General features: G+C 32.9%; 1 protein-coding gene and 1 non-coding gene across 2 annotated transcripts in view; both read right to left on the bottom strand.

Annotated features, from left to right (window-relative positions):
• Window positions 1–8,861, bottom strand: part of LOC133039707 (uncharacterized) — a 30,539-nt gene extending 21,678 nt beyond the window's left edge. Inside the window, exons 1-3 of the mRNA XM_061118628.1 lie at window positions 8,716–8,861; window positions 8,242–8,632; window positions 7,724–8,049 (exon numbers count right to left, since the gene is read on the bottom strand). Of these exons, the coding sequence (XP_060974611.1) occupies window positions 7,724–8,049; window positions 8,242–8,632; window positions 8,716–8,861 (863 nt within the window). The remainder of the gene's footprint in view (window positions 1–7,723; window positions 8,050–8,241; window positions 8,633–8,715) is intronic.
• Window positions 8,862–14,296: 5,435 nt separating this feature from the next.
• Window positions 14,297–14,403, bottom strand: LOC115696028 (small nucleolar RNA R71). Its single transcript, XR_004007629.2, has one exon. It is a non-coding gene; the product is annotated as a small nucleolar RNA R71 (small nucleolar RNA).
• Window positions 14,404–25,569: the final 11,166 nt, after the last annotated feature.

Here is a 25,569-nt window from a genome sequence, read left to right as displayed (position 1 = left end):
TTTTTTTATTTTCGAAATCTAAATTATTTTTTTTAATTAAATATTTTTTATTTAATTATTAATTTCGAAAATTATTTATTTAAAATTAAATAAATCCTACTTCCAACTATCTAGCTAACCTTGTTGCAGGATATGTATTTTTAGCTTGTGTGTAAGTTTTAAAAACCTATTATTACTTGATTGCAAATAGCCATGGTTACTTTTTGCCAGATCTAATGATCTGATGGCTCCCTTGGTCAAGTTAATAATTTGTAACAGGTAAATTTTACAATCTTCTTTCATCTGTGTATGACCTAGCAATATGATAGGACCCATCCAAAGTGTGCCTGTGTGAGCCTATATGTTTATTTTATTATATAGATGCATATAGGTTGTTGCTAAATAAAATGTCACACCATGATAGATTTTATTTAGGTCCATTTAGTTATTGGACCTATTCAATTAATAACAGTTGTTCTTATTAAGGTTAAATTCCTCTCTTTTGGGCCTTGTGTGAGAGTTGGGAGCCATAGAAGTGGGTACGACATACTGAACCCAGCACCCCCTCACACAAATCACCCCAATTGTGAAGGCCCATTTGCCTGATTTGAATAACTGTACTAAGTTAATTAAACTAGTTTAACCTAATAAAATTGATTAGCAACATAATTAATTTCATTTATTTTGAAATTAATTTAAGAAAAATATAGTTTAAGGAATTTTATATTCTAAGCTAAACTATATGTATTTTCTTGTATTTAATTAAATATAGAATTATAACCATCTAGATTCTTTCTGGAACTTAATTTAAATTTTTCATTAAATATTCTTATTTAAGTTGATTTTTAGTTATCTACAACTAACCAACTTAAATCTGAATATCTTTTGAATTTCAAATTTCAAAATTAAGTTGAGGAATTTTAGGCATTGGTTATTAAGATTCTTTAGATATTTTGTAAGTTAATATCTTTTCGAATATTAACTTAAAATGGAATATTTTTGAATTAAGTGGTTACAACTTAATTTTTGATATTTAATTAAATTTAAATTTGAAAATATTTAAGTTCTAGATTTTTTCTAGTACAACTTAAATTAGATTTTTTTTTTCAAATTTTGTGGAAAAGATACTTAGTCAAATAAGATATTTTCTAGATAGTTATTTCTAGACTACTTATTATTTCTAATATTAAATGGGAAAATACTATACATTGTGAAATTAATTATTTTAAATAATTAATTTTGGTACAATTTATTTTTTCCTAGTATTAAACTAGAGATTAATAATTAAGCCTTCTCTACACTTAATTATTTATTTCTTGAATTTAATACATTTAATTAATTTGAAAATTAAATATCTAAGTTGATTTTTATCATCATACTTAAATATTTCTTTTTCATGACATTTAATTAAATAGAAAATTATTTTTAGTTGAAATTTAATTTTTCAACTAAATTTAAATAATTTTCAAAATATATTTTTTCTTTATTTTATTAATCAATTTTTTTCGAAATTGCATTTCTTAAATGCTAGAATTTCGAATTTTATCTTGAAAAATAGATTAAGTTGTAAATTAATTATTTATTTTAATTAATTTTGGACCAACTTAAATCAATGATTTTTTTCATTTATTGATTAATTTAAAATAAATTGAATTAAAGTATATTATTAGAAATTGAATTAATTAGTCAAAGGAAAATCTAGATAGATGATATTTTTGCTTGAAGTATTTTTCTAGTGTATTTAATTAAATAGAAAATTAATATTTAAGTTGATTTTCATCATCATACTTAAATATTTAAATTTTTCTTATATATTTAATTAAATAGGAAAATTATATTTTTTGTTGTAAATTAATTTTATTAATTAATTTTGGGCCAACATTAAATTAGAATAATTTTTCCAGGATTTATTTTTTATTTTAATATGCATTTTTCGAAAATTGTATTCTTATATACTTTAATTTTTCGAAATGCAATATATATTTATAGAAAATTAAATTTGAGTTGTAAATTAATTTAAATTAATTTTGTAACAACTTAAATTGAATATTTTTCTAAATATTTATTGGAAATTATTACTAAGATGGAAATAATTCATGTTATTTTCATATCCATCTAAGTAAAATTTATAAATATTAAATTAAAATTTATATTTAGAATTTTTCATTCTAAATTGGAAATTTTAATTAAATAAATATATATTTAAAATAAATAGAATAAATAAGGAGAATCAAAGAAAATACAACTCACTTTAAATAATGAGCTTGATTATTATTAAGATATTCGATCTCCATTGTTGGTCTTACAAAAGTTAAATGTTTTCAATATAACCTCGAGACGCTAGACTTCGTCCCCCTGTGGATGGTTATTCGTTGAACGCATTTAACACCGTAAGATTTCATTTGATAAGTGTTTTGTAAGTTTTCGTCTCTATTAGACTCTCCCCTACGGTGACTACTTAGAGATAAACTTATGAAACATGAAACAATGGTAGAGGCTCATGAAATGAGAATAACCTTGACTCTCGCCTACCGGGACAACGTTGGATTCTTATTTTGATCGAATAAAAGGTTGCTAGAATGGTTTCTATTTTAGATGAGCTGACAACTCTTTTCAATAAATGATGCTTTGACTCTCGCCTCTTAGGGACCGTATCGGTTTGTTGAAAACCTTGGAAATTATTTAGGATTGTATGTTTTAGTATTTTCACTAGTCATTCCTACTTGCTATATGTTTATAATTTCTGAATTGTGTATGAATTTATATTGAACCATGTTATTTTCTGTTATTAAGTTGTAGTTTAATTTCGAATCTTCATTGTTGGTCTAACTTGGCTTGTTTATCTAATGAGATAAATCCCTAGTGGATTTTCACCATTAGACATACATAATAGTGTTAGATTTCGAAAGATAAATATTGTACATGCGACATCTAAATTTGTTCATCAATTGATGACACCTTAGACTAGTATTTTTACGATATGAAACAAGAAGATTATATAAATAAGATTACTTTGACTTTCGCTAATCGAAGCATCGTTGGATTCTTATTTTAAACGAAATTATCCTAATTCCTCTTAGCTTATTCATTTCGAATTAGCTCAATAACATATCATTGGATGAATGGTCTATGAATCATTTCATGTCATTATATTTTCTCTTAAGAAATTAAATGACGCATATGATTATAACCCCGAAATTCTATTCCCAATTGATATAAATCCTCAATCTTAGAAATCTCCTACTTGTATGGGCAAATCTGACTTAGAGTTTGTATTAGTAGTGGTGGTCCAAGAAAGAATTACTCATTAAATTTGGTTGAATTTAAGTCTTTGACTTTAATTTTAGATTCCAAATAGAAATTTTCTTAAATTTCTAATTCCAGAATACAATACAGTTACACTTTCTCAAGTGTTTAATATCCATCTTTTATTAATGGATTAAAACTGTATGGAATGTGAGTTAGGTATTCTGTGACCAGGATCCACTTGAAGTATTCTAAGAACTCTTTGATGTAACTAAACCTATGTCATCATAGACACTACCACATTTTCTTAATCTATGGCATTTGTATCTTGTTCATAGTGGATTTGACAAGATCAATCTCTGCAAAGAGTTAATATGCCTATATCCACTGAAAGTAGTTCATCTCATTCGCAGATGAATGTACATTCAGGGGTGGATATGAGTTTTTCGTTGTATTCTTAAAACGATAACTCTAGATTATACCTTATGCAAAGAAATTTGAAATGTTTGAAAAATTTCATTAATTTCTAGCAATGGTTAAACACCATTAAGGTAAGTGGTTAAAGATCTTGCGAACTGATAGGGGTGGAGAAATAGTTAGTAGATATGCAGTTCAAAGATCATTAAATTGATTTTTGAATTATATCCAAACTTACCTCCCCAGAAATTTCGAGTTGCATGTTGATGATTAGTTACTAGTCGTTGCCTAAATCCTTCTATGGTAATACAATTTCAGAATGATGTAATGGTTGTATACTTAATGTAAATCATTACTAGATTCATGGATGACCTAATCAAAATCTTAAGAAAAGCTAGAACTGTTAACCATGGTTTCTTAGCTATTCTAAGTGATTAGGGGTGGACCATCCCATTGTCAATAGATAAGAAAGTGTTTGTTCAAACAAATACTACTTTTCTAAGAAAATGACTAAGTCTGAAAAACAAGTAGCAAATAAAGGAGATATTTAATTCTTGATTCCAAAAGTATTCTATCATCTTATATGACATATGATGATCCCACTGCCTCTGTTGTCTTGTCACAACCAAAGAGGTTAATACCATTTAGTTTTCTTCGACATAATTCGCGGTACCTTGTCGTAGTGGGAGAGTTTCTAGGAACTCACCTTCTTATGACTTGGGAGACACTAGTGATTTAAATCCATTGTGAGTTTAAACAAGTAATGGATTGTCAAGATAAGAAACTAAGAAGAAAGCCAATAGAACTATGGTTTAATCCATTCACATGGAATAACCTAAAGTTTTCTATTACAAAGACATAAAAGGAAATTTTAGTTAATAAGTCTATTCTATGGACTTAACAAAACTTCCTGTTCCTAGTATTATAGGTTTGAGTTTATCTAAACCTATGGCTTGTGGTATACCTGGTAATTACTTACTCTAATGCAAGCAACTTACTTTAGTAAGATGCTGAAGCATTTTCTTTCTAATGGAAATCTATAGAAGCTTCACAACTTCTAAGGCATAGATTTTATTTATCTAAGGAAAAGTTTCAACTATTCCAGAAAAGATAAAGCCATGAAAGAATTTCTTAAATCAACAGTGAGAGGTCTTAGATATGCTTTTGTATGCCTTAGACCAGACACCTGCTGTTGAGTGGGAGTAATGAGTAGGTATCAGATTAATCCAGGAGAAGAACATTGGAAGACAATCAAGTAAATTTTAAGATTAAGAAGAGGAACTATATGTTAGTCTATAAGGGTGTGTTTAAAACTCTTAGACTACACCATATTAGATTTCGAAATTTGCCTATGTGCTAGTAAATATTTCTGATAAGATGGTGGTTACTCTGGGGGTGGAATAGTGATTTTGGAGAAGTGTAAAAACCTATCTGAAGTCTCTAGGTCTACCAGAGAGGGACTGAATGTTAAGGTTGCAGGAAAGGTACTTATTCAGTCTAAGGAAAGTTCTATACATTTTTAGCACCATTCCAAATTGCCTTAAACTACTAGTGTTAATTTCCTGATTAACCAAAAGTAGTTGCCAAAGATATAGAATCCAGTATCCCAAGAGAGTAGACATATAGAGAGGAATTTCACATTATCAATGATTTTGTGATTAAGGAAGAGTAATGGTGGAGAAAAGGTTGTGGTTAATTCAACCTTTCAGATCCTATTACGAGGAGTTTACTACTACTACACTTGATTTGTATATCAAGGTGTTGAGATTATTTGAAACGCACTTTTTGTTTTATATTAGTGCAAGTGGGAGTTTGTTGGGTTTTATGCCCTAAATAAAACTCATTTCAATATAATCAGATTTACTTATTAATATAGATCAGAAATAACATTTAATGTTGCATGGTTCACATGATTTATTTCATGATTATATGTACATAATGTATAAATTCATCTGAAACCCTTTTCACATACTTGATCCTGTTTATTGTGCCGTCAACACATTGGAAAGTAAACATGACTATGTGAATAAAGTTTCCTAGATTTATCAGACACAGGGTTTTACTGATATGATAATCTACAACAAGAGTTTACTTGTATTTGGAGAAATACTATGTTCTTTCCAGAACATTGGTTAAAGTAAAGCTCAGGTTGGATGCATGGAGTATGCATCGGAAGGGACCGATATTGAACTTTGACTTAGATTTATTAAACTTACCGTAATATCTATTCAAGTCAATATCGCCTAGTTGATCCTAGATCAAATGTTCTTAATCCTGTTATGATTAGGCTCAATCTTGAAAGGCTATTCGTGTTCTTTGATTTGTTAGTTAAGCCTACTTTTAGGTCAGGGTGATACGTACATTTTGGGAACACGGTAGTGCAATTGAGTGGGAGCGCTAACATAAACATGGAATCTATAGCTTCTATCTGGCGAATAGTAAGCAAAGGATGATCTCCTTCGAGCTTGACCAAACGAAAAATAAATGGTGGAGTACTCATTTCACATAAGCTGAAATATCATTTATACGGGGTCAAGTGTTTTAAGGAATAAATACATTGTAGGGTGTAACGGTAATTTAATCCCTTTACAGTGTAGATCATTCATATAGAGGATCATTGATCACATTAGGATTATAACAATGGATAACTAATGATGTGTCTATATGGTGGAACATATAGAGCATTCTATATACTGAGAGTGCAATTCTAAGTTCTATGCGTGGATTCAACGAAGAATTAATAAGTTAGTGAATTTTAGTGCTAAATTCTTGATCTACTTATTGGAAGCTCGGTTATATATAGACCCATGGTCCCCCCACTAGTTGAGATAATATTGCTTGTAAGACTCATGTAATTGGTTTTGATTAATCAATTATAATTCTCAAATTAGACTATGTCTATTTGTGAATTTTTCACTAAGTAAGGGCGAAATTGTAAAGAAAGAGTTTATAGGGGCATATTTGTTAATTATGATACTTTGTATGGTTCAATTAATAAATATGATAAATGACAATATTATTTAATAATTATTTATAGTTGTTAAATAGTTAGAATTGACATTTAAATGGTTGAATTAGAAAATTGGCGTTTTTGAGAAAATCAGATGCAGAAAAGGTAAAACTGCAAAATTGCAAAAAGTGAGGCCCAAATCCACTAGTATAGGGCCAGCCACTTTTGTAGGAAATTTAAACTGATTTTTTCATTATTTTAATGCCATATAATTCAAATCTAACCCTAGTGGAATGCTATAAATAGATAGTGAAGGCTTCAGGAAAATTCACTTTTCTTCTGACTTCTTCTGATTCAGAAAAACTGAGCTCTCTCTCTCCCTATCTTTAGCTGACCACTCTCTCTCTCTTCTTCTTCAATATTTCGAAATCCTTAGTGATTAGAGTAGTGCCCACACACATCAAGTGATACCTCAATCATAGTGAGGAAGATCGTGAAGAAAGATCATCAGCAAAGGAGTTTCAGCATCAAAGATTCAGAGAAAGAGATCCAGGTTCAGATATTGATAATGCTCTGCTACAGAAAGGAATCAAGGGCTAGATATCTGAACGGAAGGAGTCATATTATTCTGCTGCACCCAATGTAAGGTTTCTTTAACTTTATATGTGTTTATTTCATCGTTTTAGAAAGTTCATATTTAGGGTGTTAATAAACATACTTGTGAGTAGATCTAAGATCCTGGTAAAATAATTTCCAACAGTGAGGTCGCCGGCACTTGGGCTTCCGATTTGTCCGGTGCGTGGGGCTGGTCGGAGGCCGGAGGTGGGTCGCCGGAGAGTGGTGGTTATGGAGCTTTGTGGGTTTTCTTTTGGGTTTGTGTTTGAAGAGAGAGAAAATGATAGATATATAGATAGAGAGAGAGGGGACGACAGGGTTCAGTTATTGTATATATTCGATTTAATTTTTTTTTTGACATACATATATATTATATTATTTATTATATATATATAATACTTTTTGACCCGGTCAAACCGAGGTCTTACATTCTCCCCTCCTTAAAAAAATTTCGTCCAGAAATTTCAAAGTACAACCTCAAGTTGAAAATTAAACAAGTGAGGATACTTCATATACATCTCGGACTCTAACTCCCAAGTAGTCTTGTCTTCTCTGTGGTTCCTCCATAAGACCTTGACTATTGGAATCTCTCTGTTCCTTAACACTTTTGGCTCTCTTGCCAAGATTTTGACAGGTTGTTCTTCATAAGTCACATCTTCCTGAAGAGGGAGAGCCTCATACTCAATAACATGTGACGGATCTGGAGTATACTTCCTCAACATAGACACATGAAACACATTATGAACATGTCCCAACTGTCTTGGTAAGTTTAATCGATAAGCGACCTCCCCAATCCTCTCGATAACCTCAAAAGGTCCAATATACCTTGGGGCTAGCTTACCCTTCACTCAAAATCTCGTTACACCACGCATAGGAGTAACTTTCAAGAAGACATAATCACTAACATCAAACTTAACTTCCCGTTGATGGAGATCAGCATAGCTTTTCTGACAACTCTGAACAACCTTAAGTCTTTCTTGGATTCCCTTAATCTTTTCAGTGGTACTAGTGATAATCTAAGGTCCAATAGTGACATGCTCATCTGGTTCTGCCCAACACAATGGCGATCTGCATGGTCTCCCATATAAGGCCTCATAAGGAGCCATACCTATACTGGCTTGGTAGCGATTGTTGTATGTGAATTCCACTAGTGACAAATGTTCTCCCCAACTACCTCCGAAATCCAAAACACAAGAGCGAAGCATGTCTTCCAAAGTCTGTATGGTCCTCTTAGACTGTCCATCTGTCTGTGGATGATGGGCAGTACTCAAGTGAAGTTCAGTCCCTAAGGCTTGTTGCAAGGCCTTCCAAAACCTTGATGTAAATTGAGGATCTCTATCTGAAACAATGCTTGAAGGCACTCCATGTAGTCGAACTATATTGTCTACATAAAGTCGAGCTAGCTTGGTAAGCTTGTAATCCTTCCTGATTGGAATAAAATGAGCAGACTTAGTTAACGGTCAACAATCACCCAAACAGCGTCATGCTTCAAAGATGTCAATGGCAACCCAGTAACAAAGTCCATGGTAATCTTGTCCCACTTCCATTCTGGTATAGGCAAAGGTTGAAGTAAACTTGAGGGTCTCTGATACTCAGCCTTAACTTGCTGACATACTATACACTTAGCTACAAAGCTGGCTACATCTCTTTTCATACCTTCCCACTAATATTGTCTCTTTAAATCTTGGTACATCTTCGTACTTCCAGGATGTACAAAAAATTTGGATCTATGAGCCTCAATCAAAATGGTCTCCCTAAGATCAGGGATATCTGCAACAACTAGTCTTGGCATATGGTATAGATACCCTTCACTATTAACTGTCCACCCATCTAGTTGCTCACCATCCTGGATTCGGTTCCAAATAAGTCTTAGTTTTTCATCTTGCCACTGACGTTGCTTAACTTGTTGAAGTAGTATTGGTGTAGCCACTAAGTTAGAGATACAAGCTACTTCTTCCCCTTCATAGTATTGTAAGTTATAATCACCCATTGTGATTGTCCTTTTCCAGTCCTCAAGAGCCAAACATGCCAAAGTACCATGAGGCTTTCTACTTAGTGCATTCGCTACTACATTATCTTTCCCGGGGTGATACTGCAAAGTGAAATCATAGTCTTCCATATACTCAACACATCTTCTTTGCCTCAAGTTCAAGTCCCTTTTAGTAAAAAGATACTTCAATCTCTTATGATCTGAGTATAACTCAAACTTTACGCCATACAAATAACATCTCCAAATTTTCAAGACAAAGATTACCGCAGCAAGTTCTAAGTCATGCGTAGGGTAATTCTTTTCATGTGGTTTCAACTGTCGAGAAGCATAGGCAACTACCTTGCCATTTTGCATGAATACACCTCCTAACTATACTTGAAGCATCAGTGAATACCACATATGGTTCCTCGCTATTAGGAACAGTGAGAACAGGCCCCGAAGTTAATCTTTCCTTCAATTCTCTAAAAGCTTCTTCGCAACTATCATCCCACATAAACTTTACTTCTTTTCTTGTTAACTTTGTCAAAGGCATAGCAATTCGTGAGAAATTCTCTACAAAGCGACGGTAGTAGCCTGCCAACTCAAGAAAACTTCAAACTTCAGTGATATTCTTTGGTCTTTCCCACTGTAGAATAGAGTCTATCTTTGCAGGATCAACGGTGATACCATCTTGAGAAATTACATGGCCTAAGAATTTGACTTCAGTCATCCAAAATTCACACTTCTCTTTCTTAGCATATAATTGATGATCTCCCAATGCCTGTAATACTATTGTCAAGTGTTCAACATGATCCTCACGTGTCTTAGAATACACCACGATATCATCGATGAATACCACCACAAACTTATCTAAGAAAGGTCTAAAGACTCTATTCATTAGATCCATAAATGCAGCAGGTGCATTCGTTAACCCAAATGACATTACCAAAAACTCAAAGTGTCCATAACGTGTCCTGAAAGCAGTTTTAGGGATACCTTCTTCCCTAATCCTCAATTGATGGTAGCCTGACCTCAAAGCAATATTTGAAAAGAACTTTGAACCACCAAGTTGATCAAATAATTCATCAATCGTCGGTACAGGATATTTGTTTTTAATTGTCATCTGATTCAGCTTTCTATAGTCGACACAAAGTCGCAAAGTCCCATCAGCTTTCTTGGCGAACAAGACTGGAGCTCCCCATGGAGAAGTACTATGTCTGATGTAACCCTTATCCATTAACTCTCCTAATTGTTTTTACAATTAAGCCAACTCTGCAGGTGCATGTGATAAGGCGCAATAAAAACTGGTTGAGCTCTGGGAATCAAATCAATGCAAAACTCGATCTCCCTATCAAACCACTGATATCCAAGGGAATTGGTCTAAATTCCTAGACTCATCATCGATCGCAAACAGAGTCCCATATCACTCTAAGTTTCTCTTCCACCTAAACATGCCCTTAGGATAGGATTTTGTCTACTGCACTCATGTTGGCTCGATAAACAATGAATTCACCACTAGGGATTAAAAGAGTCACTCTTTTACGTGAACAATCCACAATAACTTGGTATTTAGACAACCAATCCATACCAAGAATTACATCAAATTGCCCCATAGGCAACACTTATAAGTTTCTAGATAACTCGTGTCCCTCGAACACAATACAAACTGACCTACATATGGTGGATACCTCACCGTGTCCCCCCATAGGTACACTCAAATGCAATACAGGACTAAAAGTTTCCCAACTCAAACCCAACATACTAGCGAACATCAAAGATATAAAGGAACGCGATTCACCAATATCAAATTACACATGAGCCCAAGAGTGTGAGATAAGAATCATACCATCAACAACTCCTTGGTCAGCACCGCCCTGTACATCATCAACCCCAAGAGCGTAGGCTTGAGCTGATGACTTTGCTTTTGCCTTTCCCTTTCCTTGACTAGGATAGCTTGTACTTGCACCAGACCCTCCACCTTGATTGTACCCTCTTTGACTCCCACTAGGAGCAAGAGTTTGAAAACCTTGTGAGTACCCCATGTTGAACCCTGAACCTTGTGGCCTAAACTGATGTTGATACTGAGACTGCTGGCCCGATTGGGGTGTGAAACCATAGGATGAAGACTTCGGCTGGTTTGTCTTGGGCTGTCCATGAAAAGGAGTAGACTCTACATAGCTCCCTATGGGTCTTCCATGAGATGCTTGGAATCTTTGTTGTCGTTGTGGGCAATCTTTCTTCTTATGACCTTGTTGACCACAACGGAAACACCCATATGGTCCACTACGAGTCTTTCCAGATGAACCACTACTATTGCTACCCCCACTAAATTGTTGTCCTTGGGACCACTGTCCTTGATTCTTCTTAGTCATCTTTCGGTCATTGCCGCTTCCTCTGCTTGTGTTCTTCTTCTCATTCCCTTCTACATGAGCCTCAGTTCGCAAGGCGGCTGTCACACACTCAGTCAAGTTATGAAAGGTCAAAGGGGCTAATTAGAGCTCAAATTTATACATTTTAAGCCTTTAATTATATATATAAAATTAATTTAATTAAATATTTTTGTAGTTTTCTATTGTAAAATTTTTTGGATTGAAAATATTTAATTTAATTTAATTTTATATTATTATTCATATTTGAGTAAATTGGGATAAATATAAATGGAGTCTAATATCATATGTATACATGTAAACCTGTATAGTTAAATATACATGTTCATATATATACTAATTGATCTCTTTAAGTGTGGACATATACAGGATTTATGGGTTTGACTTGAAATAAGAGACATATGAATATCCATTATTCCTTCATACATTAATAAGCCCAAAGAACATCATTCCAGCCCAATTACTCCAAGTCTAAGTTTCATATTATATCTAGTAACAATTGGCCACGATCAAGACTATATCCACTCAAGCTATGTATATGGGAGTCCCACCTTTGATGCACGGAGTCACCGCAAGCGAGACCCAGTTGCCCATCTCTCCCCAGTTTTCTCTCCTGCATGGTCCCATGTTCTCCAATGTGTTCAGCTTTTTGAGCAAACATTTCTCACTAGCTGATGCACGAAAAATATCAGTTATTGACATTATTTTGGCTCTATAAATAGGATCATTATGGAAAGAAAAATAATCAGATTTTTACCTAGTGTTATTATATCAAAATTTTATCTTTTTCTTTCCTTCTTTTTTATTTTGCTTTATTAATTTTGGTGCAAAAGACAATGCCTTTTCCAGGCTAATTTCTTTGGAAAGACTCAAGTGTAAGTTCATGCAATTTTTATTCTTCTAATATATTGATTCTCTTTGTTCTTCATTTTCACATTTGTTATATTAAATTTATCTTCTTCTAAGTTGCACTTTAAATTTAATAGTACATTTTATATAAGTTCAGTCATGCTTTTCTTATGTAAGTTAGCCTATTAATTATTAGAGTGTTTATTATATTATATAATTTTTACTGTATTCTGCCGGTGGTATTTTGTCGATTTAAATTCTATAATATGATATTATTTTTAGAAGTAGTATTAATTTAATTAGAGCACATATTTTTCTAGTGAGCTTAATCATACACATTTTCCAACTATAATTAATGGTGTAGAATTATAGTTGAGGTTAAAGAATCAATTTTATTAGGAAAATATAATTGCATTTACAAAGCTTGTGTCTTCCATAATCATTTTCTGATCACTTCTCATTTTAATTGCTTGTTTAATTTTTAAAAATCATTTTCTCAATATTCTCATCACATTCAAGGTTCATATTTTATTCTCGTAAAATTACTAACTGTCCTTTTGAGTGTATTTTTCCTCCCTGTAGATATGACATATAGCCCGTTTACTACCGCGACCGCAGTGTAACTAATTGGGCGACATCAATTTTTGGCGCCGTTGCCGGGGAGGTTTCTGCGCTACAAGAAGTTAGTATAGTAGTTTTTTTTTATTACTTTTTTTTTTGTCTCTTCCTTATTTGTTTATATCCAAAAAAAAAACTTTTTAATTAATATAGTATAATTTAGTTTTTTTCTTTTAGTTTATATATAGATTAAAAAAAAATCACTATATATTATTATTTTTTTTTCTCTTCTTCACTCTTTTAGTAAAAAAAAAAAAAAAAAGCAAGTAGTTTTTTTTTCTAGTTCATTAGTTGTATTTATTATTTTGCCACTATATTAGGGTGTTAGTTTTTTTTTTTACATTATTTTATTTTGTGTACTTTTTTTTTTAGGATTAGCCATTTTTTTTTATTTATTTATTTTAAGTTTTTAAGTTAGTTGTAGACTTTTATCCTTTAGGCTAAAAAAAAAAAAGTTGTGCATAAAATATTTTCATAAACTTTTTAGTGTAAACCCAATTGTGTAATGGTAAAAGTGGTACAAACTGAGATTATTCTGTCTAAGAAAGATTGGCTTTAAAGGTTTGTGGTAGAGTACCCTCTACACTTTCTAGCAACCCCGGGGAGTTCTAGTAAAAGTGTGAGACGAAGCGGTACCTTGGCAACCTTCCCAATCGGCCTGGGAATATCTTGTGTGAATGCCCTTGCATTATTACATAGTTGTAATTTACATTATTTAGCAAGTGAAAATACACACACAAAAAAAGAAAGTGAATGTCATGAAATAGAGATAGATTATGGAGATTTATAAAACAACAAATTGAAATTTTAGAAAACTCTCCTAAATCGTCTTCTTCCACTCGTTCTCATTCACCACCATCACCCATACTTCCTACACTGCCAATGATGGCTCAACAACAGGAAGTCCAACCAAGAACGCTACAGAATTATCTACATCCTACGCGTACGGCCACACCTTCATGCATAATGTATCCCATGAATATGCCCAACTTCGATTTCAAACCTGGCATGATTCAACTTTTACCAACCTTTCATGGTATGGAAAATGAGAGTCCATATGTGCATATTCAGGCCTTCGAAGAGGTGGTGGCCACATTTAACAACCAAGCTGACATCATTAACTTGGTGAGATTGAAGTTCTTTCCTTTCTCACTCAAGGAAAAAGCCAAAAGCTGGTTGTATTCTTTAAGGCCAAGGTCTATTGGGACATGGGAAGAAATGACAAAAGTATTTTTCTCTAAATTTTTCCCACCCCATAAGACCAGCAACCTTAAGAGGCAAATCTCTACCTTCACCCAAAAGGACCACGAAACATTTCATCAGGTCTGGGAGAGGTTTAAAGATTTGATGGGCCAGTGCCCACATCATGGATACGAAAGCTGGCGTCTTGTCAGCTATTTTGACAACGGTCTCACAGCCGACAAAAGACAATTCGTACAAATGATATGCAATGGCGACTTCCTTCAGAAAGATCCCGAAGAAGCTTTGGAATATCTTGAAGAAATCTCTGAAAAATCCTACACATGGAGTGCACCAAGTCCTACAGACAAGCCACGAACAGTCGGAGTCTACCAATTGAAGGAGGCGGATAGTGTGAAAGCTCAACTTGAAGCTTTGAAAAAATAATTTGAGGCTTTCAAAACTCAAGAAGGTAAAGCATTCCAAATGGTTGCAAAAGTGGAAAAGCAAGAACCATGCTTTATTTGTGGAGGGACAGATCATCAACCACAAGAGTGCCTTAATCTTAGTATGTTGAGGGGAGGAGATGAGGAACAATGTAATTCCTTAGGGGATTACAAGAAACCTTATAATGCCTACTCCAACACATACAATCCTGGTTGGCGTAACCATCCCAATTTCAGTTGGAAGGATACAAGTCAAAATCAAGCATTTGGGAGCCAATGGAAACCTGATCAACAAAATAATTCTCTTGAGAATTCCATGAAAATTCTCGCAGATTCTCAACTAGAGTTTAGGACTTATTTTGCTCAGATGATAGAGGAAATGAAGGACATAAAGATTCAATTAACAAAGTTAAATGACTCTTCAGCCATTCAAGAGCGTGGTAAGCTTCCCACTCAGCCTCTAATCACTCCCAAAGGGCAACATATGGCACAAACCTCAACTTCTTCAGAGTCTAATCTAAAAAGGGTTAATGCCATAACTACTTGAAGTGGTCAAAGTACAGTATCACCATTACCTAAGACCACTAGTGTACCAATGCCTGCTCCAGATGCTAATATGCCACAAAACCCTCCAGTGAAGGTGCCCTTCCCTCAGGCTTTGAAATCTTTTAGGAAGGTACTGGAAAATCATGGTGAAATCCTAGAAAATTTAAAACAAGTGAAGATCAACATGCCTCTCTTGCATGTGATCAAACAAGTACCAGCATATGCCAAAGTCATCAAGGATTTATGCACCATGAAAAGAAAACACCATGTCAAGGAAACTGCATTCTTGACAGAACAAGTAAGTGCGGTGATTGAACAAAAGATACCGATCAAATACAAATATCCAGGTTGTCCTACAATTGCTTGCCAAATTGGGACACAAGGATTTGGTCCCGCTCTCCTAGACTTAGGCCCAAGTGTTAATCTCATGCCTTGATTAAAAGCCACGAGGAATAGTTGAAGATGTCTTGATTAAAGTTGGAAAATTCTATTACCACGCTGAATTTTTGATTTTGGACACTCAGTCTGAGGTTAATACTGAGTCAAAAATTCCCATCATTCTCGTTAGGCCTTTCCTTCCAACAGCCAATGCTCTCATTAATTGTAGGAATGGTCTCATGAAATTATCTTTCGGGAATATGACTATGGAGGTCAACATTTTTCATGTTGCGAACAACCACCAGACGAGGAGGAAGATTGCTATCATACTGATGTGATAGACACAATTTTTGAGGAGGAAGTTCTTTTGCATGATGATTCTGATTCTTTAAATGATCTGCTCCATGACTTTGATACTGAAAATATGCTTTGTCCACCTGAGGAAGCTAATGTTTCTTCCATTCTTGAGATGTCGCAAGATGAAGCATCACCGTCGCAATATGAGAATTTGCCATTCCAGACCCGATTTATGAAACGCTTCTTTGGGTCCATGTGCGATATTGACAAATTTTGGTAAGAGGGTAGGCTTACCTGAGGAGATCACCTTTGTGACTCTGGCCTACCCGGCATGATCAGGTTGTTTCTATTTCTGTTTATGTTTTTTTTTATTTGCTATTTATTTCCTTTGTTTTTGTTTTGTTTTTTTAGAGGATCAATATTGCTGCTATCCATGGTTGCTTGCTCTCCAGGTGTTCTCTTTCCCTATTCTTTTAATTTCTATATCTTTAGACATTGAGGACACTGTCTGATTTTAGTTGGGGCTGGTGAGCATATTCAAGCATGCTTAGTGATTTTTTTGTCATATTAATATTTTTATGGTCAAATTTTTCAAAAATTACTCATTTACTCTTGTAAAATATTATTTTCAAGCCAATTTTTTCTATCTTTGTTACTTAGAATTTTTCTGGAGTTACAAAATGCACATGCCAAACTTTGTGGTAAGAAGGTTTTTCGCACATATTTGCTTAGAAAAGGTGCCAAGTTTAAGTGTTTATATACATATATATATTTTTTTTGTGAGTGGTGAGATTTTAGAAAACAACTTTTGAATTTTCATTGATTCCTAGAAATAGTTATAATTATTTTTGACATGGTACTAGGGTTTGATTGGATGTTGCTTTAAGGGATAAGTTTTCTATATAGACAAATCTTATTAGGGAGCCTTTGTGTAATTATTTTCTTTATCTTCAAAAAAAAAATAAGGAATACAAGAGCAACATTTCCATTATTACATGTTGCCTCTTGTTAAAAAAAAAAAAAGAAAGAAAAAAAAAGGAAAAAAGAAAAGAAAAGAAAAAAGTTTGTAGCATTTCATTTTTTTTATTTATTCTGGCTCCTAGAATAAATGTAAAAGATTGTCTATTTTCGTTTAAAAGTCCCGAAAAGCTGGTTTGTGGTATTCTTATGGTGGTTTGTCCAAATAATTCATAACCTATATTCGTTTCAATATTTATTCAAATGTTTGTCCTAAATTGATCTATCCATTTCGAGTGCTCACTTTTCAATTTCCAACTCCATGAGTACAATCCTTAGCCATGAATAAATATTTTTAAGAACCTGTGAGGCTAATGGAGTTGAGAGTTTTGCTTGGTATATGATTCAAAAGCATCTATGTGTTATAGTTTGCGGTAAGAAAGTTCAAGTTTGGTGCACACACTCACAACTCTAGATTTATTTAAGGTAACTCTGTATAGTTCTTATTGGCTTGTTAATAATATTTTGCTTGAATAATTGCGCTATTTAAAAAAAAAAAAAATTACCTGAAAATATCATGTTGATATTCTTTTGGTTTGCTTGAATTGCTAGAGACTAGCTATAAGCTAGTTGGGGGTTGTGATTAGAGCTCAAATTTATACATTTTAAGCCTTTAATTATATATAAAATTAATTTAATTAAATATTTGTGTAGTTTTCTATTGTAAAATTTTTTGGATTGAAAATATTTAATTTAATATTATTATTCATATTTGAGTAAATTGGGATAAATATAAATGGAGTCTAATATCATATATATACATGTAAACCTGTATAGTTAAATATACATGTTCATATATATACTAATTGATCTCTTTGAGTGTGGACTTATACAGGATTTATGGGTTTGACTTGAAATAAGAGACATATGAATATCCATTATTCCTTCATACATTAATATTATATCTAGTAACAATTGGCCACGATCAAGACTATATCCACTCAAGCTGTGTATATGCGAGTCCCACCTTTGATGCATGGAGTGACCGCAAGCGAGACCCAGTTGCCCCTCTCTCTCCAGGTTTCTCTCCTGCATGGTCCCATGTTCTCCAATGTGTTCAGCTTTTTGAGCAAAAATTTCCCACTACCTGATGCACGAAAAATATCAGTTATTGAGATTATTTTGGCTCTATAAATAGGATCATTATGGAGAGCAAAATAATCAGATTTTTACCTAGTGTTATTATACCAAAATTTTATCTTTTTCTTTTCTTCTTTTTTATTTTGCTTTATTAATTTTGGTGTAAAGACAATGCCTTTTTTAGGCTAATTTCTTTGGCAAGACTCAAGTGTAAGTTCATGCAATTTTTATTCTTCTAATATATTGATTCTCTTTGTTCTTCATTTTCACATTTGTTATATTAAATTTATCTTCTTCTAAGTTGCACTTTAAATTTAATAGTATCTTTTATATAAGTTCAGTCATGCTTTTCTTATGTAAGTTAGGCTATTAATTATTAGAGTGTTTATTATATTATATGATTTTTACTGCATTCTGCCGGCGATATTTTGTCGATTTAAATTATATAATATGATAGTATTTTTAGAAGTAGTATTAATTTAATTAGAGAACATATTTTTCTAGTGAGCTTAATCATACATATTTTCCAACTATTATTAATGGTGTAGAATTATAGTTGAGGTTAAAGAATCAATTTTATTAGGAAAATATAATTGCATGTACAAAGCTTGTGTCTTCCATAATCATTTTATGATCAATTCGCATTTTAATTACTTGTTTAATTTTTTAAAATTATTTTCTCAATATTCTCATCACATTCAAGGTTCATATTTTATTCTCGTAAAATAACTAACTGTCTTTTTCAGTGTATTTTTCCTCCCTGTGGATACGACATATAGCCCGTTTACTACCGCGACCGCAGTGTAACTAATTGGGCGACATCAGGGGCTATAGGACCACGCATCGCAGGCCTCAAACGACGCATGAACTGTTCAATCACCAAGGGTTGATCAACAACACCAGGATATGCATAAGAGGATAGCTCTACAAACTTCATGTAAAATTCATTCACAGTCATATCCCTTTGTCTTAGACCATAAAATACTCCAATCAGAGCCCTCCTGTGAGATGGACTAAAATATTGTTCCCTGAAAACTTCCTCAAATTCTCGCCAAGTCATCCCATCAGTTTCAATTGTCCTGGACAAGGTCTCCCACCAATCTGCTGCACCACCCTCTAACTTAGACACAACCAAAGTAACTTGGTATTCCTTAGGTGTTCCTATTGTGTTGAAATTTTTCTTTATTTTCCTCAACAACCTTTCGGTAACCTTGGGATCTTGTCCACCCTCAAACTCGAGCACTTGGATCCGATGAAAGACTTGAAAATGATGACTCTATCGAGAGGCAGGATCCATCTATTGAGCGGGAAATACTCTTAAGGCTTCGAGAAGGGCGTTCATAGGGAATTTAGCTTGTGGAGGTTGGACATTAGCTTGAGGGGCATCTTCTCCAACCGTTCTCCTTGTATTCATTCCTTTTGGAAGCATTTTCTTAGGTTTGAGAACCAAAAGCTAATCAGTTAGTGAGGATTCGATGCTAATAATATAAATATGTCTTATACATATAAATACCAAGATACTTATTACTATTATTATTTAAAATTAATCTAAACTATTTGGTGACACACTCTGAGGTAATTAAACCCGGTGCTCTGATACTATTTTTCTGTCGCGACCCGAGCCCTAGGTTGTGGCAGATATGTAATATCCATAACTTGGGTGGTCAAAGGTCACACTTTGACCCTTGTAGGAAGATAAATCTTATAAATGATCCTTTTATTCATATTACAAAATACTAATTTAAAAGTAATGGATAAACTCCTATATTAATAAGAAAATATTAGTAACAAAATCAGGACCATTCATCAGTATAAAAGAACAATAATATCCCCACAGTTATGTAATCACCAAATAGATAGATTAAATAAGTCATTAAAATACCAAAATAATACCTAGCATCCATCATTCCTCATTTCTAACTAGTACATAGCTAATTTAAGTCATCCAGACCATCCATGTCAGCTTAAATAAAAAATCAGTTTCATTAGATGGTTAAAGAGCAAAATAAGACTAAACTAGTAACGACTTCCTTTCCCAACGGTACAATCCTCATCCACTCGCATCAAACTGAGTTCCTAGAATGGGAGAAAATAAGGAGTGAGCTTAGAAAGCCCCGTAGGAAAACAACTAATATCAAAGGACCCTTGGTTTAATAAAATTCCTGCATGGTTAGTTTTGTAAAAATGAAATATCCCATCAACAGTATCAATATGTATAAATAAAGTAGAGAGACCACAAATAATCACAAATCAAACATCAAATGCATATCACACCGTCCACTAGACCCCTAGCTCTCAATACCAATCATAGAAAACAACATCAAAAACCAGGTAGTCGCACCTGATATCCACCATAATACCGGGGCTCGGATTTAATTCACTTCCTATACAGATTCTAGGTCTTTCACCTACAGGTGAGTGCACACCTGATCTACCTATGATGACACAGAGACTAGGTCGTGGAACAACAATATGCACTGAACATGATCAACATGGCTCTCATCACTATAACCAAAGCAGTCAAATAATAAGCATAACAAAAGAGCATATTCCTTTTTATTTTCTAGAAAATTCGGCAGCATAACAGCTGTATTTTGAATAAACTCAAAAATCATAACCTGCATAAATATTTGCACATAAAAATATATTTGGCACTCAGTGTTGGGTTTTATGCCCTAAATAAAACTCTGTTTCAATGTAATCCAGATTATTCTATATCAATAAAGTAACAGAAGTAATTTTTCATTCACTTGTGTATGTTTTGGTTCACTTAATCAATTGCTTGTCTATTTGATTTATAAATTCATCCAAACCCCTTTCACATACTTGAACATGTTTATTGTGTTGTCAACACAGTGGAAAATAAACATGACTATGTGAATAAAGTATTCCTAGATTTATCAGAACACTGGGTTTCACTGATATGACAATCTACAACAGAGTTTACTTACATTTGGAGAAATGTTATGTTCTTTCCAGAACATAGGTTAAAGTAAAGCTCAGGTTGGATGCATGGAGTATGCATTGGAATGGACCGATATTGAACTTTGAATTAGATTTTGAAACTTACCGTAAACATCTATTCAATTCAATATCATAAGTTGATCCTAGATCACATGATCTAAATCCTGATATGGTTAGGCTTAATTTCAAGAGTGTTATTCGTGTTCTTTGATTTGTTAGTTAAGCCTAAAACTTTAGTCTGGACAATACATACATTTTGGGAACACGGTAGTGCGATTGAGTGGGAGCGCTAACATAAATATGGAATCTATAGCTTCTATCTGGCGAATAGTAAGCAAAGGGTGATTTCCTTCGAGCTTAACCAAACGAGATAAATGATTGAGTACTCATTTCACTTAGTTGAAATATCATTTATACAGGGTTAAGTGTTTTAAGGATAAAATACATTGTAGGGTGTTACGGTAATTTAAGTCCCTTTACAGTGTAGATCATCCATATAGAGGATCATTGATCACATTAGGATTATAACAATGGATAACTAATAATGTGTCTATATGGTGGAACATATAGAGCATTCTATATACTGAGAGTGCAATTCTGAGTTCTATGTGTGGATTCAACGAAGAATTAATAAGTGAGTGAATTTAAGTGGTAAATTCTAGATCTGCTTATTGGAAGCTCGGATATATAGACCCATGGTCCCCTCACTAGTTGAGATGATATTACTTGTAGGACTCATTTAATTGATTTTAATTTATCAATTAAAAATTCTCAAGATAGACTTATCAGTTTGAGGATTCAGCACTTATTAAGGGCAAAACAGTAAATAGAGATTTTGAAGGGCATATTTATTAATTAGGAAACTTTAATTAGTTTCATTATTAATAAAATAAATGATAATATATTATTTGATAATTATTTTTAATTATTAAATAATTAGATTTATCATTAATATGGTTGAACAATGGAATTGGCAATTTTTCACAAAAAGGGAAACTATCAAGTGTAGGAAAAGGAAAGTTGGAAAAGAGGCAAGCCTTGTTTCCACATTGCCTAGGCCGGCCCTTTACGTTCCTTTTCCCTTTGATTTTCTCAGTTCAAAATGTCAATCATAGCCCTTGGTGGTCTTCTATAAATAGAAGGCAAAGGCTTCAGAGTTGCACACAACTGTACAACTGAAAAGGCTTTTCACAGCATTATTCTGAAAGAATTTTCTCTCAGAAAATTCTCTCTGAGCCGCCACCCTCTCTCTCTCTCTTCCTTCACTGTTTCGAAATGTATGAGTGCTAGAGTAGTGCCCACACACATCAAGTAATACCTCAATCATAGTGAGGAAGGCTGTGTAGTTTTCAGAGACAACAAAGAAGGACTTTCGGGCTCAGATCTTGATTATACTCTGCTACAGAAAGGAATCAAGGGTTAGAGATCTGAGTGGGAGGAGACATATATTCCGCTGCAATCACTGTAAGATTTCTGATACTCTTATGTGTTTAATTTCATATCGTTTTAGAAGTTCATATTTAGGTTGTTAAATCAACATACTTGTGAGTAGATCTAAGATCCTGGTAAAATAACTTCCAACAACTGGCACCAGAGCCATGGTAATTGATTTGCTTGCAAGAAATTTGGACTTAAAACGATTTGCTTGTTTTTTGGATGGTATCATGTTGCTTTGAGTGTCATATTGATGTTTGAATGTTGTTTGTGAATTCTGGGAAAAATGGTTACTGTTTTTATTCTGTAATTATTTTTTTTTGGATAGCTTGGAAAATTCTAAGCAATTTACTTTTTTACAGAACTCGATTTCGATTTAATTTGAATTAGTTATGATTTTTTCAAAATTGGAAAAAATCGGGGTGACGAGCAACAGGTCACGCGCGCGGAATGGCTGCTTGCAGCCTCCCTACGCCGTGATCTCTCGGTCATGCACCCTGGATCCGCGCGCGGATGGCCATGCACAGCATGCCATCCGTACAGTTCATCCAATTTTCCAATTTTTCGATTTTTCATGCTATTTCATGGAATTAAATTCCGATTTTTTGTGTAGTTTTGTATGTTGATTTTTGTTTTTCAAATTTCAAATCTAATTATCAGAAATAAATTAATTTTAATTTTTAAAATTAATTTTAGATATTAGTGTAATTTGATTTTGAAAATAGGAAAAAATCAAGTTTTGCTTACCTTTTTCTTATTTCCTTTAAAATTTGATTATTTTATTTTTTTTAAGGTCAGATATTAATTTTTTTTGGTAACTTGACCTTAATTAAAATAAGATCACAATAATCATGATAATTTTAAAAGAGGAAATAAGGTATTTTTGTTAACTTTTAAATTTTGTTATTTTTTAATTAAATTAAATTGTAAAACAAGAAAAGGGTATGTATTTACCATTTTCTATTTTATTATTTAATTTATTAAATAACATGAAATTTAAAAGGAAAGTTAGCAATTTATTTTGAAATGACATTTAGGTTACCCAAAACCTAATTTTTCAAAATGGTAGGTTTAATTTTATTTTTATTTTTCGAAATAAATGATTAAAATTAAATAAATCCTACATCCAACTATCCAAATCTAACCTTGTTGCAGGAGTATGTGTTTTAGATTGTTTGTAAGTTTTCTAAAACCTATTATTGCTTGATCTAAATTGCCTTGGTTAACTTGATGATAGATCAGTTGATCTAATTTTAACCAAAGGTTCAATTGACGATAGATCAAGTAAATAATTTGTAACAGGTAATTTTTACAAACTTCTTTCATCTGTGTATGACCTAGCAACATGACAGGATCCATCCAAATGTGTATGCCTGTGTGAGCCTATATGTTTAATTTCTATTATAGATACATATAGGTGGTTGTTGCTAAATAAAATATCATAACTGATAGATTTTATTTAGGCTCATTTAGTTGTGAGCCTATTCAATTAATAACAGTTATTCATTGTAAGGTTAAATTCCTCTCTTTTGGGCCTTGTGTGAGAGTTGGGAGCCTTAGAAGTGGGTGCGACATACTCGACCCAGCTCCCCCTCACATGAACAACCCCAATTGTGAAGGCCCATTTGCCTGATTTGGATAACTGTGCTAGGTTAATTATATTAGTTTGACCTAATAAAAGATTCATTAGCAACATAATTAATTTCATTCTTCCTTGAAATTAATTTAAGAAAAACATAGTTTGAATAGTCATATTCTGGAAAGCTATATGTATTTTTCTTGTTTTAATTAAATATGGAATTATAACCATATAAATTCTTTCTGAATCTTAATTTTATAATTTCATTAAATATTCCTATTTAAGTTGAGATTTAGTTAAATCTATCAAATCAACTTGGATTTGAATATTTTTTGAATTTCCTATTATAAATTAAGTTGAGGAATTTTGGAAATTGGTTATTAAGATTCTTTAGATATTTTTTAAGTTGATATTTTTTAAATATGGGAACTTAAAATGGAATATCTTCTAAATTAAGTGGTTACTACTTAATTTGTAATATTTAATTAAGTCATTGTTTGAAGAATATCTTAAGTTGGGTATTTAGATTTTCTAAACAACTTAAATAAGATATTTTTCAAAATTATTCCATTTTTGAAATTTAATTAAAGTTTTTACTTTAATTTGTAATATTTCATTATTGAGATATGGAATATAAATGATTAAACAAAATACATGTTTAAATAATGAGCTTTAATCAAAGAGAAATTCGATCTCCATTGTTGGTTTTACATAGCTATTGTTTTAGTGAGTAATCCTCCCTAATGGAGGAACGTTCATTAGCAAGTTAGCGTCGTTTAATCTCGAAAGATAAGTATTCTTATAGGTTTATTTATATGGTTCATGACCACCCTAATGGTGGCGACTATGTAAGACTTATAAGAATGCGAAACAATGGTAGAAGCTCATAAGATAGAATTGCCTTGACTCTCGCCTAAACGGGACAACGCTGAATTCCAATCTTGATCGAATAAAAGGTTGCTAGAATGTTTGAAATTTTAGATTAATTGACAACTCTATTCAATGGATGATGCTTTGACTCTCGCCTAAACGGGACACTGTATCAGTTCGTTGGAAACCTTGGAAAATAAACTATGTTAGATTTAGTATTTTTATAACATAAGTGATTGTTTGTTTTCTGAACCTGTGTATGAATTTATAGAACCAAAACCTTACTTTTGTTTATTGATATGTTGTAGCGCCAAAATGAATAACCCTCATCCCGATCCATTCCTAGTTAGTATCTTTGCAAAAGAACTCAATAGTGTGAAAATGCATCCTGGTAGTTGCATTAACTCGCACCTATTGTTGATGAATCTGAAATTCCAAAAGGCAAATCTACTAGGAATTGATTTATCAAAGGAACAATGGGTAAAACTCATACTTTATAGTCTTCCTCAGGAGTATAACAGTTTTGTTCTATATTATTTATTGAACAATCCTAACTCCTCCGACATGGACAAACTCGAATCTGAGTTGAGGGCCCATGAGCGGGATCTGATTGCAATGAGACCTCCTAGCATTGCAAGCTTTAATCAGAGGAAGAAGATTAAGCATGAGGACTCTAACAAAGCTGCTTCTTCAAGTACAAATATCAGACATCATGTTCTATGTGCGAATTGTAATGGAAAGGGACATAA

Source organism: Cannabis sativa, chromosome 7, assembly GCF_029168945.1.
Source record: "Cannabis sativa cultivar Pink pepper isolate KNU-18-1 chromosome 7, ASM2916894v1, whole genome shotgun sequence".
NCBI classification, from domain to species: Eukaryota; Viridiplantae; Streptophyta; class Magnoliopsida; order Rosales; family Cannabaceae; genus Cannabis; species Cannabis sativa.
Note: the sequence above shows the minus strand (reverse complement) of the source record. Positions and strands in the feature narration are given on the sequence as shown.